The sequence below is a fragment of the Sminthopsis crassicaudata genome, chromosome 4, assembly GCF_048593235.1.
Source record: "Sminthopsis crassicaudata isolate SCR6 chromosome 4, ASM4859323v1, whole genome shotgun sequence".
Lineage (NCBI taxonomy): Eukaryota > Metazoa > Chordata > Mammalia > Dasyuromorphia > Dasyuridae > Sminthopsis > Sminthopsis crassicaudata.
The window spans coordinates 31,692,549-31,704,792 of record NC_133620.1 but is presented as its reverse complement, the minus strand read 5'-3'; the positions used below and the strand labels follow the sequence as shown (position 1 = coordinate 31,704,792).

The following is a 12,244-nucleotide window of genomic DNA, read 5'->3' as shown; positions in this document are numbered from 1 at the left end:
ACATAGCCCCTTCTCTCTCCTGACATTGCCACCCTTCTGATACAGGCCATCTTCACCTCAGAGATAATTTATTGCTGTAGCTTTCTAGTTGGTGGTCTTGCCCTCTGCTTTCTTCTCACTTCTATCCATCCTCCACTCAGCTGCCAAATTGGTCATCTTAAAGGACAGGCCTTACCATGTGATGCCCTCCCTCTCCCATTCATTAAATTCCAGTGGGTCTCTATTAGCTCAATTATCCACGTGTATAGTTCTCTGATTTTCAAAGCCATCATCACCTAGTCCCTTTTCACCTTCACAGTTTTCTTATGCTTTTTTACTATTTATAGTTACATATCACCTTGCTCCCTTTCATGTATTCTGAGATACTGGTCTTGCTGTTCTTCATCCAAGACACCTGACTTGATCTTTTCCATCTTCACCTCCTGGCCTTCCTGACTTCATCTCAGCTAAAAATTCTCATTCCCTATAGGGAATCCCACTTAATGTTAACGTCTTCCTTTCATGGACTGTCATTAGTTTATCCTATATCTTGTTTATATGTGGCCACTGGCAGATTATCTCTGGCAGACTCTAAGCTTCCTGAGATCTGGTACGATTTTTTTGTCCTTTTTTATATTTCTAGAACTTGGCACAGTACCTGGCACATAGTAGGCACTTAATACATGCTTGACTTGCTTATTGACTGTGAAATCAGAAGCATTCAAAACACCAGAAAAATCATTTCAGAAGATGATTTCCTATAACTCCTTTTTCTTCCCAATCAAAGAATGACAAAAACGCTGCCTTCCTTCTGATGGAAAGTGACAGACTAATCATCAGCCTTCCCAGAGTGAAGTGGACTGAAGCAGCACTGACTATGGCATCTAGGCTACAGGAAGAATGCATAGCATTTATTGTGGCCAACTTCTCCCAGACAATACAGAGTGACAACTTTACTCTTCTTTTACAGGTACTGTCTTGACTTACCTATTTTTCAGTATCCCCCTTTTTTTGCTGATTGCATTATTTATTTAAAATTTTAAAAGTTAGATTTATTTAAATATAAAATAAAATAACATAATTTTAATAAATTTAATGTTACCAACTTCAAATGTTCCCTCTTTTATCGCCTTTCCCCATAATTGGGTATGGTCTTGCCTTTGAAGCTACATGTTATTTTGTATTTCTCTTAAGCCATTTGTTATCATGCCTTATACAGTAGTGTACTTACCTCATCTCCCCCTTCAAGATTATAAATTTGACAAGGTAGAAATCATGCTTTATTTATACTCTGTATACTTCATAGTTCCTAGGATATTGTCTTTAATGTATTAAATGTTTAATTATCCTTTGTCAAACTCTGTGGTGATGATTTGTTCAGAGAAAAGCCTACCTAGAGTGTCTCAGCATGACCCAATGCTAAACCATCCTACTCTGCTTTTCTAGTTGATGAGACTCACAGATTACCATTCAAACATGATCTGAAAACAACGTGGACACAATTTGGTGCCAATGGCTATTTTTGACTGATAATGGAATTGTTTTCTCAGCAAAATTAATTGACTAGAGTCAAATCTTCATAGAGCTATTTGCCCATCTAGCTTTACTAGAAGTCTAAGAAAAAAGCATTTCTAAAATTATAAAAATTTCCATGCATAACAGAAGATCTTTTAGATACTTTTTAATAATCAGATAGTGTTAATGGGATTTTTATAACTTTTTGGTGAGTTTAGGGGGGAGATGGAAAAAAGGAATGAATGATTTAACTTTTGGATTACTTCACATCACCAATATTAGGGTGAGTCTAATACTCTTACATCAATCTTTTGAGCTTAAATTTAACTTATAAATTGTGGGGAAATCTATCCCATTGCAAATTTCTCTATATGTGAATGCTTGTATGCTTTTTTCCCATAGTCACAAGCAATGAGTAGCACAGCAGATCTCTTGGACAAAGTTCTTAAAGCAATTGAGAAGAACATCACCACTGAGAATAGCTGTTTACTTCTAATGGCTGTGGATACTTTGCTGAATGCTGAAAGTACAAAGGAAATGGTATTGATACAAATGTTCTAACAACAATATAACATTTACTTCATTCCAGAATATTTTAAGATTACCATTGGTTAATAATATCCCAATAACAGTGTTGGGTTTTTTTTTTCCCCAAACTGAATTTTCAGAGTATAAAATTTGTCCAAAATACCCTTGCAGATTTTGATTTTTGTAATATTTTTTTTTCTCTTTGATATTGATACTTTTAAAACTTGGGTTCTGTAGTGATTTGAGCAAAATATAAAAATTAAAATGCTACTGATGCTTTATATGCATATATTAACAAATGTTAATTATTAAGTTACTGCAGGCTAGTAGTATTTTGTTCAGCAAGAATGATAAAATTTTAATCAAATCTAATGCTGTTCCCTCGAGTATTTGACCTTGTAGTGACTTAGCCTATTATAAAGCTCCATAGAAGATACTCCTATAGAGGTCACTGGTGATTTAAAGCAATGTTTCAGCTTTGACAGAAGAGATCTGGCTTAATAGAGCATCTAAGAATCGGGTGCTGGCCAGTAAGCTGTCATTAGGAACGTGGAGTCTACAATCTTAAAAAAATCTATGTGATGACATCATTCATGTAGCTTAAGGAGTAAGTAGATTCTGAAAGGAATAATGACTGGTTGCTATGACAATGTGGCTCTCCCCAGCCGCTGATTTGTTGCTTGAACACAGGGTTTTACGTGCAAGATCCAAGCTCTGCGTGATAAGCTGTGGCTCTTCCTGGTTCAGTCTTTTTATGCTGTTCGTCACACGGAAAGCTGGAGTCTGATGAGACCAGATGATCAGCAGAAGATCCAAGCAGGTGTGTTAAATTCTTTTATCTTTATATGAGGATTATTTTTTTGCCAGACATGTAGAGAATTCTTAATAAGTACCAGGATTAGAGGTGGGATGTTCCTGTTCTTTAAAGTATTAAGTTGCCATTTACAACTAGTGATAGTACGTTTAGTCAGCCTTGAAACTGATAAAGCAGTTTTAGGAGAATTTTTTGTTGTTGTTGTTGTTGTTTTTCTAGAGCTTTTATCAGGCACACATGTAAAATGGAGACAAGACTCCCTTTTCCTATATACATCTGACTGTTTCTATCTCCTGTACATTAGTAAAAATGTTTCTGTGTTATTTATATAAAACATTATTAATACTAGATGAGTAATATGGGAAATTTTTGTCTGCATAGAACAGTGTAATCAATATGCTTTCTTCTTTCTACAAATTTTATTATTAAAGCTTCCTCATTTCTTATATAAAATCTGTTTCATGTGAGTTGTGTATAAATTAGGTGGGTTTATTTCACAGCTGATTGGTACAGAGATAACCGTGTGTGCTATTGCAGAATCTCTAATGAGAATCGTAATGGTATCTGACATTTAACAGACACCACTTGACAGATTAGAACTAAACTAAAAACATTTATTGCTTGAATATTTCTTTGTTTCAAAAATGTTAAAATGTTAAGGGTGTGGAACTGAAAATGGCTTCAGGACCATCTTTGTTAAAGCAGATGGTACAGAAAACATATTGAAATGTTCAATAAGAATATTTACTTAAAAAGACATTTTGGATCATGTAATTTTGTTTTACATATTTTTAAGAACCAGCCATTTTATGAATTTTAACACATGACATCTGCACATAATGAAAAGTGTGATGGTAGTTTTCTTTTTTTTTTAATTCCTTAATTACATGTTAGGTAAATTACCTTATCCTCCTATCTTTTATTACTATGATATGTGAGGTATAGTTAAATGCCATCTGATGATATATAGTTTAGAGAGTTCTGTCATTTCTTTTTTTACATTTAAAAATTAGGGAGAATTTTTTATGGTGTATATTTCTGTTAGGAATTTATATAGCACCTGTATTTGTCCATTTAAAATTCTGTAGCTTTTTTTTTTTTTTTTTTTTAACCGTGGATTAGTCAGTGGTATAGGTGACATTCAAAACTCTCCCCTGACTGGTAGCAAAGTTTTTTTTTTTGGGGGGGGGTATTTTTGTTGTTTTACTTTGTTCTTTGAGATTTCTTGTCCCCAAGTTGAAATTATCATAATGTTTTGCATTTTAATTATTTAAGGCTATCGGAAAATCATTCAAAACTTTGGATGTCTAATTAGTAATAAAGATGTTTAATATATGAAACTTCCCATCTTCAAATATTAATTTGTGAAAATATTAGAATTATAATAAGACATCCCTTCAGTTTCATATCTGTTAAAATTTATAAGAACTAAGCTATATAGAAATACTGCATTGGGTACCCCACCCCATTATCCCCCAGAAACTGGATAATCTTATGCCTGTACTTCTCGTGATCTCATTGAAGTAAAATCATCTTTTAAAGTGATTTGTGTTCATATATTTATGGATGTGAATGTAAAGGGTCATATGCATACCAAGGATCAATCCCTGCAATGCCATTTTCAGGATTCTGCTTTGTCCTACCGCATAGTTTCTACAGAATGGAGAAGATGCTATGTGGCTCCCTCCATAAATTCAGCATACTTTTCATTGAATGTTTTAATACAAATCATATAATTTATGTAAACTTTCTTTTCATTGTCTGAATAGATTTTTAAAAACAATCCCCAAAGGAATAGGCATCAATTATATAATATTGATAATTTCACCCAGTTATTTCTTTTTCATCATGCTATTAGAACTCTTGTTTGAAAAAATATATGAATGCTAGCCAAAGTATGATGTGTATTAATAATTTGTTTATGGTAATGCAGATGTTTATTTAGATATTTTAACCTGTATAATTATAAATAATTTTGAGAAATTCACACACATACACATACACACACATACATAAAAAGGCTTAGGGAGCCTCATATTTTCTTGACAAAATCCCAACACCACTTTCCTCCAGTCTTCCCCCAAAATCAATATATTTATGATTCACTTGTCTTAAATTTTTTTTAAAAGTGGCATTACAAGTTTTTTAAAAAGATATCTGTATTGTTATAAACTGTAGAGTCTTTTAAATTTGAAATTAATTGAAGTTAATTATCTCAATTTTAAAATTTTAAAAACTTAAACTTAGTTTATAAATCTTTTGTATAAGAGAATCATTTTTCATTTTATTTACGGGCACATTCAGAACTTATATGATCATAATGCTGCCATAAACTTAAAAGGAAACTATGGGAACCAGAGCAAGATCATGCAGATTTTATTTTGAAGTTTGCAGGGAATTTTGAAGTGTGCTGCAATTGTTTTCAAGAACTCAAAAATATTTCCACCCAGACATGTCCTTCCTACCTGCTGTCTTCCTGCTTTCTTTTTATGAAAACAAATTAATTGCTAAAGAAATAAATCACTTTGTTTCTTTTACAGCTGCATTTGATAAGGGTGATGATCGAAGACTTGGCAAAAAACCAATATTCAGTAGTTCTCAGGTAAATCCCTTCATCTTCATATGTCAAATAAGAAAAATAATTCTCAAAAATAATTTCATATTTATTTTAAGTATTGAAATAATTCATATTTCAATTCTGTTCCTTCATTATTAGATTCTTTTTCACTGGATTTTTTGGCATTTTAATTTGATGTTTTATATAGAAGATTCCAAAAACATTAGTGCAGTTTTAAAGTCTTAATAGCTTATTTAGAAAGAAAGTGCTATTTTATAGTACTTATTATTTCACTGGCACGGGTGGTAGGTGGCATGATATTTCTCCTATTCCTTGAAAGCCCTATTGGCAACTAAGCATATTGGAACTGTACCAATAATTCAAATACTTGAATTGTAGATCTAATTCAATCTTAAAATTTCTTAATTAACCTACTTATCACAAGATACATTTTTCATTTGTTTCTCTTTTCCCTATGCTAAAATATTTGAATTCCCATGCCCAGATGAACTATATCTCAATGTCCTGAGAGAATTGACAGATGAAAATACCAAGCCACTCTCAGTGACCTTGGAGTAGTATCAGTAGAAGCCAGACCCAATTGAGAGATTGTAGGATTGTCAGTCCTGTTTCCCTTAGCAGGCTTTTAGTATAGAGTCTGTTTTTCATATTCATGCATGTCATTTCTCCCAGAATACAATGTAGGTAGCAGGGACTACTTTGTCCTGATATGCCTCGACTTGCACATAATTGGTACTTAGTAAATTCTAAGAAGTCATGTGAACACTGTTTATAAACTAAATGGGTAAATAATATAGCATCGTTATAATGGAATTGCCATTTTGTGAAATTTCATATGAAATGGATCTCTTTGGGATCTTGCTCAAGGTTATATTGTAACAGAGGTTCACTTATAACAGGATGTTGGGCTCTGAAATAATTTGTGATGAGATTTCACAGTGAAGTGCTTTGAAAGTCTGTAGTTGGGCCAACAGGTCACCCTGAAGCATTGAGTTCATGGTCCATTGAAATGTTTAAGAGTCTACCAAATTCATTGCCATGCAGTTTTCAAAGTGACAGTGTTTTGGAAGAGCTCTGAAGATGGAGCTGTACATATGTTCATTCAATGAGTAACTTTAAAGTATATATTTTAAAATAAGGTTTGATCAGAGAACCAAGATGTTGGGTCATGTATACTTGGATAAAGATAACGAAGAGGTTTGTCATTTCCTTCTCCAGAAGATTAAGACAAACAAACCAAGTGACTTGTCCATGTTGTCCAACTTGTGAGTGTTAAGCCTACATTTAAACTCTGGTCTTCCAGATGCTAATGCAGAGAGGCAAGCAGCAAAAGCTGCTATTCATAGACTGCATGTTGTTCTTGGTCTGAAAGGAAAGATGAGTTCTTCCTTCTTTTCCTTTCTCTCTCTCCCTCCTCTGTCACATTCTCTCCCTCTTTCTCTTCTCATTTTATAAATGAGGAAACTGAGGCACAGCAAGTTTAGGTGAGCTGCTTGGCCATTCAGCTAAGAGTCAGAGGTAGGATTAGAACCTGGGTCATTATGACTCCACATCCTGTGCAGACTGGCAAAGCCCCCAAGACCCAAAGATCCCACTCAAGGATGAGGCATTTTCCACTTTGGTGGAAGTTATTCTAGTTATGGTTATATGTTAAGAAATTGCAGTAGCCATCCCTATAGACATAAGGAAAAAAGTGAAAGAAGGAATACAGAAGCATATAAAATATTATAATTATCACAAAATTTTTGTATATCTGTATATATACAAATACATGTAAACTCAAAATACTTTGGTATGAATAATTTAACATATTTCTGCTTGTTCACTTAATTTTTTATTGAGGGTTTCTTTTATGATAAAAAATTACGTTTAAAAACACAGAAAATTTTCAACAAAGCAAGAAAGGAAGCTGGAAACAAGAGCCAAATACTTAAAGATAAATTAATAGACATGAAATGCAGAATTAGGCAAAATATTTTTTTGGATATAGCCCATGTGGGAATTTGTTTTACTTGGCTATGCTTGCTACAAAGGGTTTTGATTTTTTGTTTTTCATTGAGGATTGGGTGATGAGAAATACTTATTAATAAAAAAATTTAAATTAAAAAATTAAGCCCACCACCAAACAAACCAGCTAACTGTTCTAGTCCTAGCAATTGAGAAAACAACTCAGGGATCACCAAGCTGAAGAGGCCCCAAAACAGGTTATCTATACATTTAGGAGTCAAACTCCTATGCTAAAAAGAGCATGTGACTTGGTCTAAGTTCAGCTTTAACCCTCTTACTTAACAACTGTCAGTGCACAAGTTGCTTCATCTCTGAGTTTTGGTTTCATTGTCTGAAAACAGTAGCACCAATCTTGTGCTAATAACCATATTGTGCTAATAACCATATTATGCACATGTAATTCAAAGATAGAGTGATAGTTTTTTGTAAACTGTGAAGTATCCAGTGCACAAAAATTCAATGGCTCTGGGATCGGAGGTTGCTTGCTTTTCAGTCTAAAGATCTGGGTGCAAGTTCCACCTGTTTTGCCCATTCTGTTCTGGGCAAGTCATTTTATCTCGGTTTTCTCACCTATAAAATAAGGAGGTTGAATGAACTCAGTGATCTCTGAAGATCCTTTCTGGTTTAGATCCAATAATATCACCCTTGTGGTGCTCCTCCAGGGATACAGATTATAGACCATTCAGGCTTTTTCATTCCATATATCTATTGGTCATGTCCATTCAATTATCTTCCCTGAGATTCCATATAGCCAGGAATATTAGGAATTGTAATCTATTTTTCACAATGTTATATGTATACAAGTGGAACATACATGCTATATGACAAGCCAACTTCTCTTTATGATCACACATAGCTCTAACAGCATCCTTCATATAGTTTCACTTGTACAGTTCTTACCATATGTCTTTCTGTTGCCCTTTAGATGACCTTCAACTTTACATCCTTGGAAATATTGAGGATTCCACAGCTTGTAGACACATTTGACTATTAATAAAGAGTAATACTAGGGGCTTGGGAGTCAAGAATTTAAACTCACCACTTGGCCAATGTGTGTTGACATTTTGGTTGATTGATGGAGTGGTTTAAAAGTAATAACTTTCATAGATACAGGATGCAAGAATAAGAAAGGGCCTCAAAGGTGGTTTGGTTTAACCTGAATCTGACCTGTTGGACAAGTGGTCCTCACTTGCTTAAAGATAGCAGTGAGAGGAAACTTTCCACCTCTAGAGACTGCCCATTTCACTTTGAGATAACTCTATGATGCACCATTGCAATACTTCAAGCCCACATTTCCTCCTTTCTTTTTTGTACACTTGGTCCTAGATCATAGGATTGCAGATTTAGAGCCAGAAGGGATCTTACTCTATCTCCCACAAATACACACACTTTGCAGAGGAGCAAATCTCAAGAGGTGCAGGAAAGTGAAGTGCCTTTACCAGGGTCAGACAGCTATCATCTTATGTGAGATTTGAAGCCAAGTTCTCCTTAACTCCAAGTTAAGTACCTTCAGAGTTGAGCAGAATAAGTCAAATCTTTCTTCAGTGTACGTGAAATCTTTTCCAACGACATGTAGCCCTCTGTAGATTATGAAAGACAAATTTCAGCATAGACAGCTGTATTAGCTATTTCTAGTGTCTTTGCCAAGACTGACTAAATCCAATAAATGGGTATCATGAACAACTTTTTTACAGTCAAATATTAATTCAGAGCATAATAAATGGGGAAAAATCTGAAGTAAATAAAGTGCTCTAGCTACTTTTTAAGTATCAGGAATCCATAATGGGGTACAGAATCAATTTTAAAGTGTTAATACTACCCTTGAATGATAATTGAAAAATCTTCACAGATGGCAATGATACTGGAATGATACAACAATAAGAATGAGCATAAGTAGCCAGAGATAGTGGAGAGAGCACCAACACATGTATTCTCAGGGAATCTCAATAAGCTTCACTAAATCAAGAGGGTTCCTTTTCCTTGCCAAGGTCAACCTGCCAACCATGGGATCTTGATCTAAGCCATTACTGTATATTGTGGAGTATATTCCTCAGCTGTTGCTTCTTTTTCTCTCATCTTCAATTTTTCCTTTTAACCACTGGATCCTATCCTACCATCTATACATATTCCATTCTTAAAAAGTAACCAGAACATTGACTCTTTTCTTCTTTTCATGCTTAAACTTCAAGAAAGGGTTTTGTACATTCATCATTTTCTGTTTTGTCAGGTCCTCATAACTTCCTAATCCCTCTCAACCGGGCTATTATTCCATCCCTCTACCAAAATACCACCATAAAAACTATCTTCTTCAGAAAAATGACAATTTCTTAACTGCTTACTCTAAGGCCTTTTTTCTTAGTCTTCATTTTATTGGATGTCTATTAACTATCCCTTTCACCAAACCATTCTCTCCTCCCAGGCTTCCATAACATGTTTAGCTTGGTACTCCTACCTTTCTGGCTGTTTCTCTGCATTCTTTTTTTATTAGATCGTGATTCATCTCTCATCTCATCTTTTTAGCTCTTTGAGTCTTCTTCTCCCTTTTTTCTCCTCTCTTCTTATAGTCATAGTATACTTTCCTCACTTGAACCAAATACATGCCCACTTCTTGCTCAATAGCTAGCCAAAACTGTTGGTTAACAGGCCAGGAAAATAGCCATAACTGTTATGATGAATAACAGTTTTTACTGTTACTCATGAGCTGAGGTAAGATTTCTTCTTTGGAATAGACCTGTAAGTTTGCAAGTATTAAAAAATCCTGGAGACTCTAGCATTTCCAAGAGCTAAGGCATTGAGGGTTTTGGTCACTTGTCCATGGTTTCACCAAGAGGGGTATATCCAAGGTAAGGCCTAAGTCCACGTCTTCAAGATTGGTATTCTATCAGCTATTCCATGCTTCCTCTAATGAGAAATAACTAGGATGATGATAACCACAAAATGTTTGAACTAGAAGAGTATTTTGTTCACCTTCATTATTTTACAGGTGAAAAAAGCTTATCTCAGAGACACGACTTGTTGCTAGTTAGTTGTAGAACTAGGTCTTAAATGTACTTAAATCTACTACCTTAGGATACAGTACTCCTTTTACTATGTGTTTCTGCCCCCATAAAATACAAATGATAGGCATTTTTTACCTTGTTTTAGACTATAGAGTGTTTTTTTCCCCTACACTATACCATCTCCTTTATTCCTATGTTCACTTATATTTTTTGCATTCATTTTTCTTGGTGTAGGAACACTGTACAATTAATTCCTAAGTTGAAGGAATATATATATATATATATATATTTTATATATCTTAATTAAAGATTTATAAAATACTATTAAACTATACTTAGCTAAGTTTAAACTCAGCCAAGAGAGGAAAAAAGTATTACATGTTTTATTACAAATCTAATAAGTACATTTTAATATCTTATTTTTATATAACCTTCAGGATAACTTTGGAAAATCTACCAGCCTTATAAAATTTTAAAACATTTATTCATTCCATGAACATTTAGGCTAAGCAGAGGTGTAAAACAAGTGGAGGTGCCCAACTACCTCCCATTTCTATATTTTCCCCTTATATTCCATCCTTCTGAACTTATTTTTTAATTTGTCTTGTGATTTAGGGAAGTCTTAAGGAGAAACTTCTTACCAAAACATATCAGTATCTGTTCTATAACTTCTCAGAGAAAGCTGTCTGAAGTGGGGAGTCAAGTAACTTGCCCAGAACCATCATCCCAGTGTTTATATGTCAAGGGCTGTACTTTCTGACTCCAAGCCAGTTCTATTATTTCCTGTACCATTCCATGCTAAAATATAAGGAACTTAAATTTATTATTCTTCTTTGTATAAGATGACTTTCAAAAATGGGCAATTATTAATCACAAAAGAAATGTCTTTCTTTAATGGTAGAATTCAGACATAATTGAGGGAAAGGTGTTTAAGCAAGGGCCTTCCTTTATATTACATCTACTTAAAATGTCTCTGTGATCCATACTAGCATCTGCATATTAGCATAAGTATACTATAGTTGTTAGGTCTCCTACAGTAGATAAGTATGTGACTTTTAAAAATTTCTTTTTTAAAAAAAGTTAGATATTTGTTGATCTTATGTTTTATATTGTCTACATTTCCCCCTGCATACTTCTATTCTACTCTTTGTTATAAAATTTCTCTCTTATAACAAAGAACAAAAAAAAATTTTAACTAAAATCAATTAACCTTGAAAAAAATCTAATATGCAATAATACATATCCATGGACTCCCACCTTTGAAAAGGAGCTAAAGAATATTCTCTTTATCTCTTCTTTGAAGCCATAGTTTGTAATTTTGCAAATTCAATTTTTATTGTTTTGCAGGTTTTTTTTTTCTTTTATATTGTTGTAGTTGTTTTATGTTATTTTTCTGGATCTACTTGCTTCTCTCTGTTTTAGTTTGTGTAAATATTTTCATGTCTCCCTGTATTAATTAGATTCATTATTTCCTATAGCATAGTAATATTCAATTACATTCATGTATTAAAATTTGCTTAATCATGCCCCATTCAATGGACATCTGTTTTATTTCAGTCAGTACCATTTATTGAATGCTTACTATGTGATGAGCACTGTGCTAAATACTAAAATACAAGGAAAAGCAAAAAATATTTTTTGCTCTCATGTAATTGCAAGCAGGCCAATATTACTGGGTTGATGAATACATGGTGCAGTATAAGGTATAAGAAGACTGAAATAGTTTGGTTATGAAAGGCTTTGGATGCCAGAGGAATTTGTATTGGAAATACTGCAGTAAATATTTTGGTATATATGGAGCCTTTTTGTCATTGAGCTTCTTGA

At 33.7% G+C, this 12,244-nt stretch overlaps 1 protein-coding gene across 6 annotated transcripts in view; it reads left to right on the top strand.

Annotated features, from left to right (window-relative positions):
- Positions 1–12,244, top strand: part of BTBD8 (BTB domain containing 8) — a 116,311-nt gene that overhangs the window by 77,123 nt on the left and 26,944 nt on the right. For all 6 annotated transcript variants that reach the window (XM_074266250.1, XM_074266248.1, XM_074266249.1 and 3 more), the window contains 4 exons: positions 767–949; positions 1,897–2,034; positions 2,713–2,842; positions 5,377–5,438. In XM_074266250.1, coding sequence (XP_074122351.1) covers positions 767–949; positions 1,897–2,034; positions 2,713–2,842; positions 5,377–5,438 — 513 coding nt within the window. The remainder of the gene's footprint in view (positions 1–766; positions 950–1,896; positions 2,035–2,712; positions 2,843–5,376; positions 5,439–12,244) is intronic.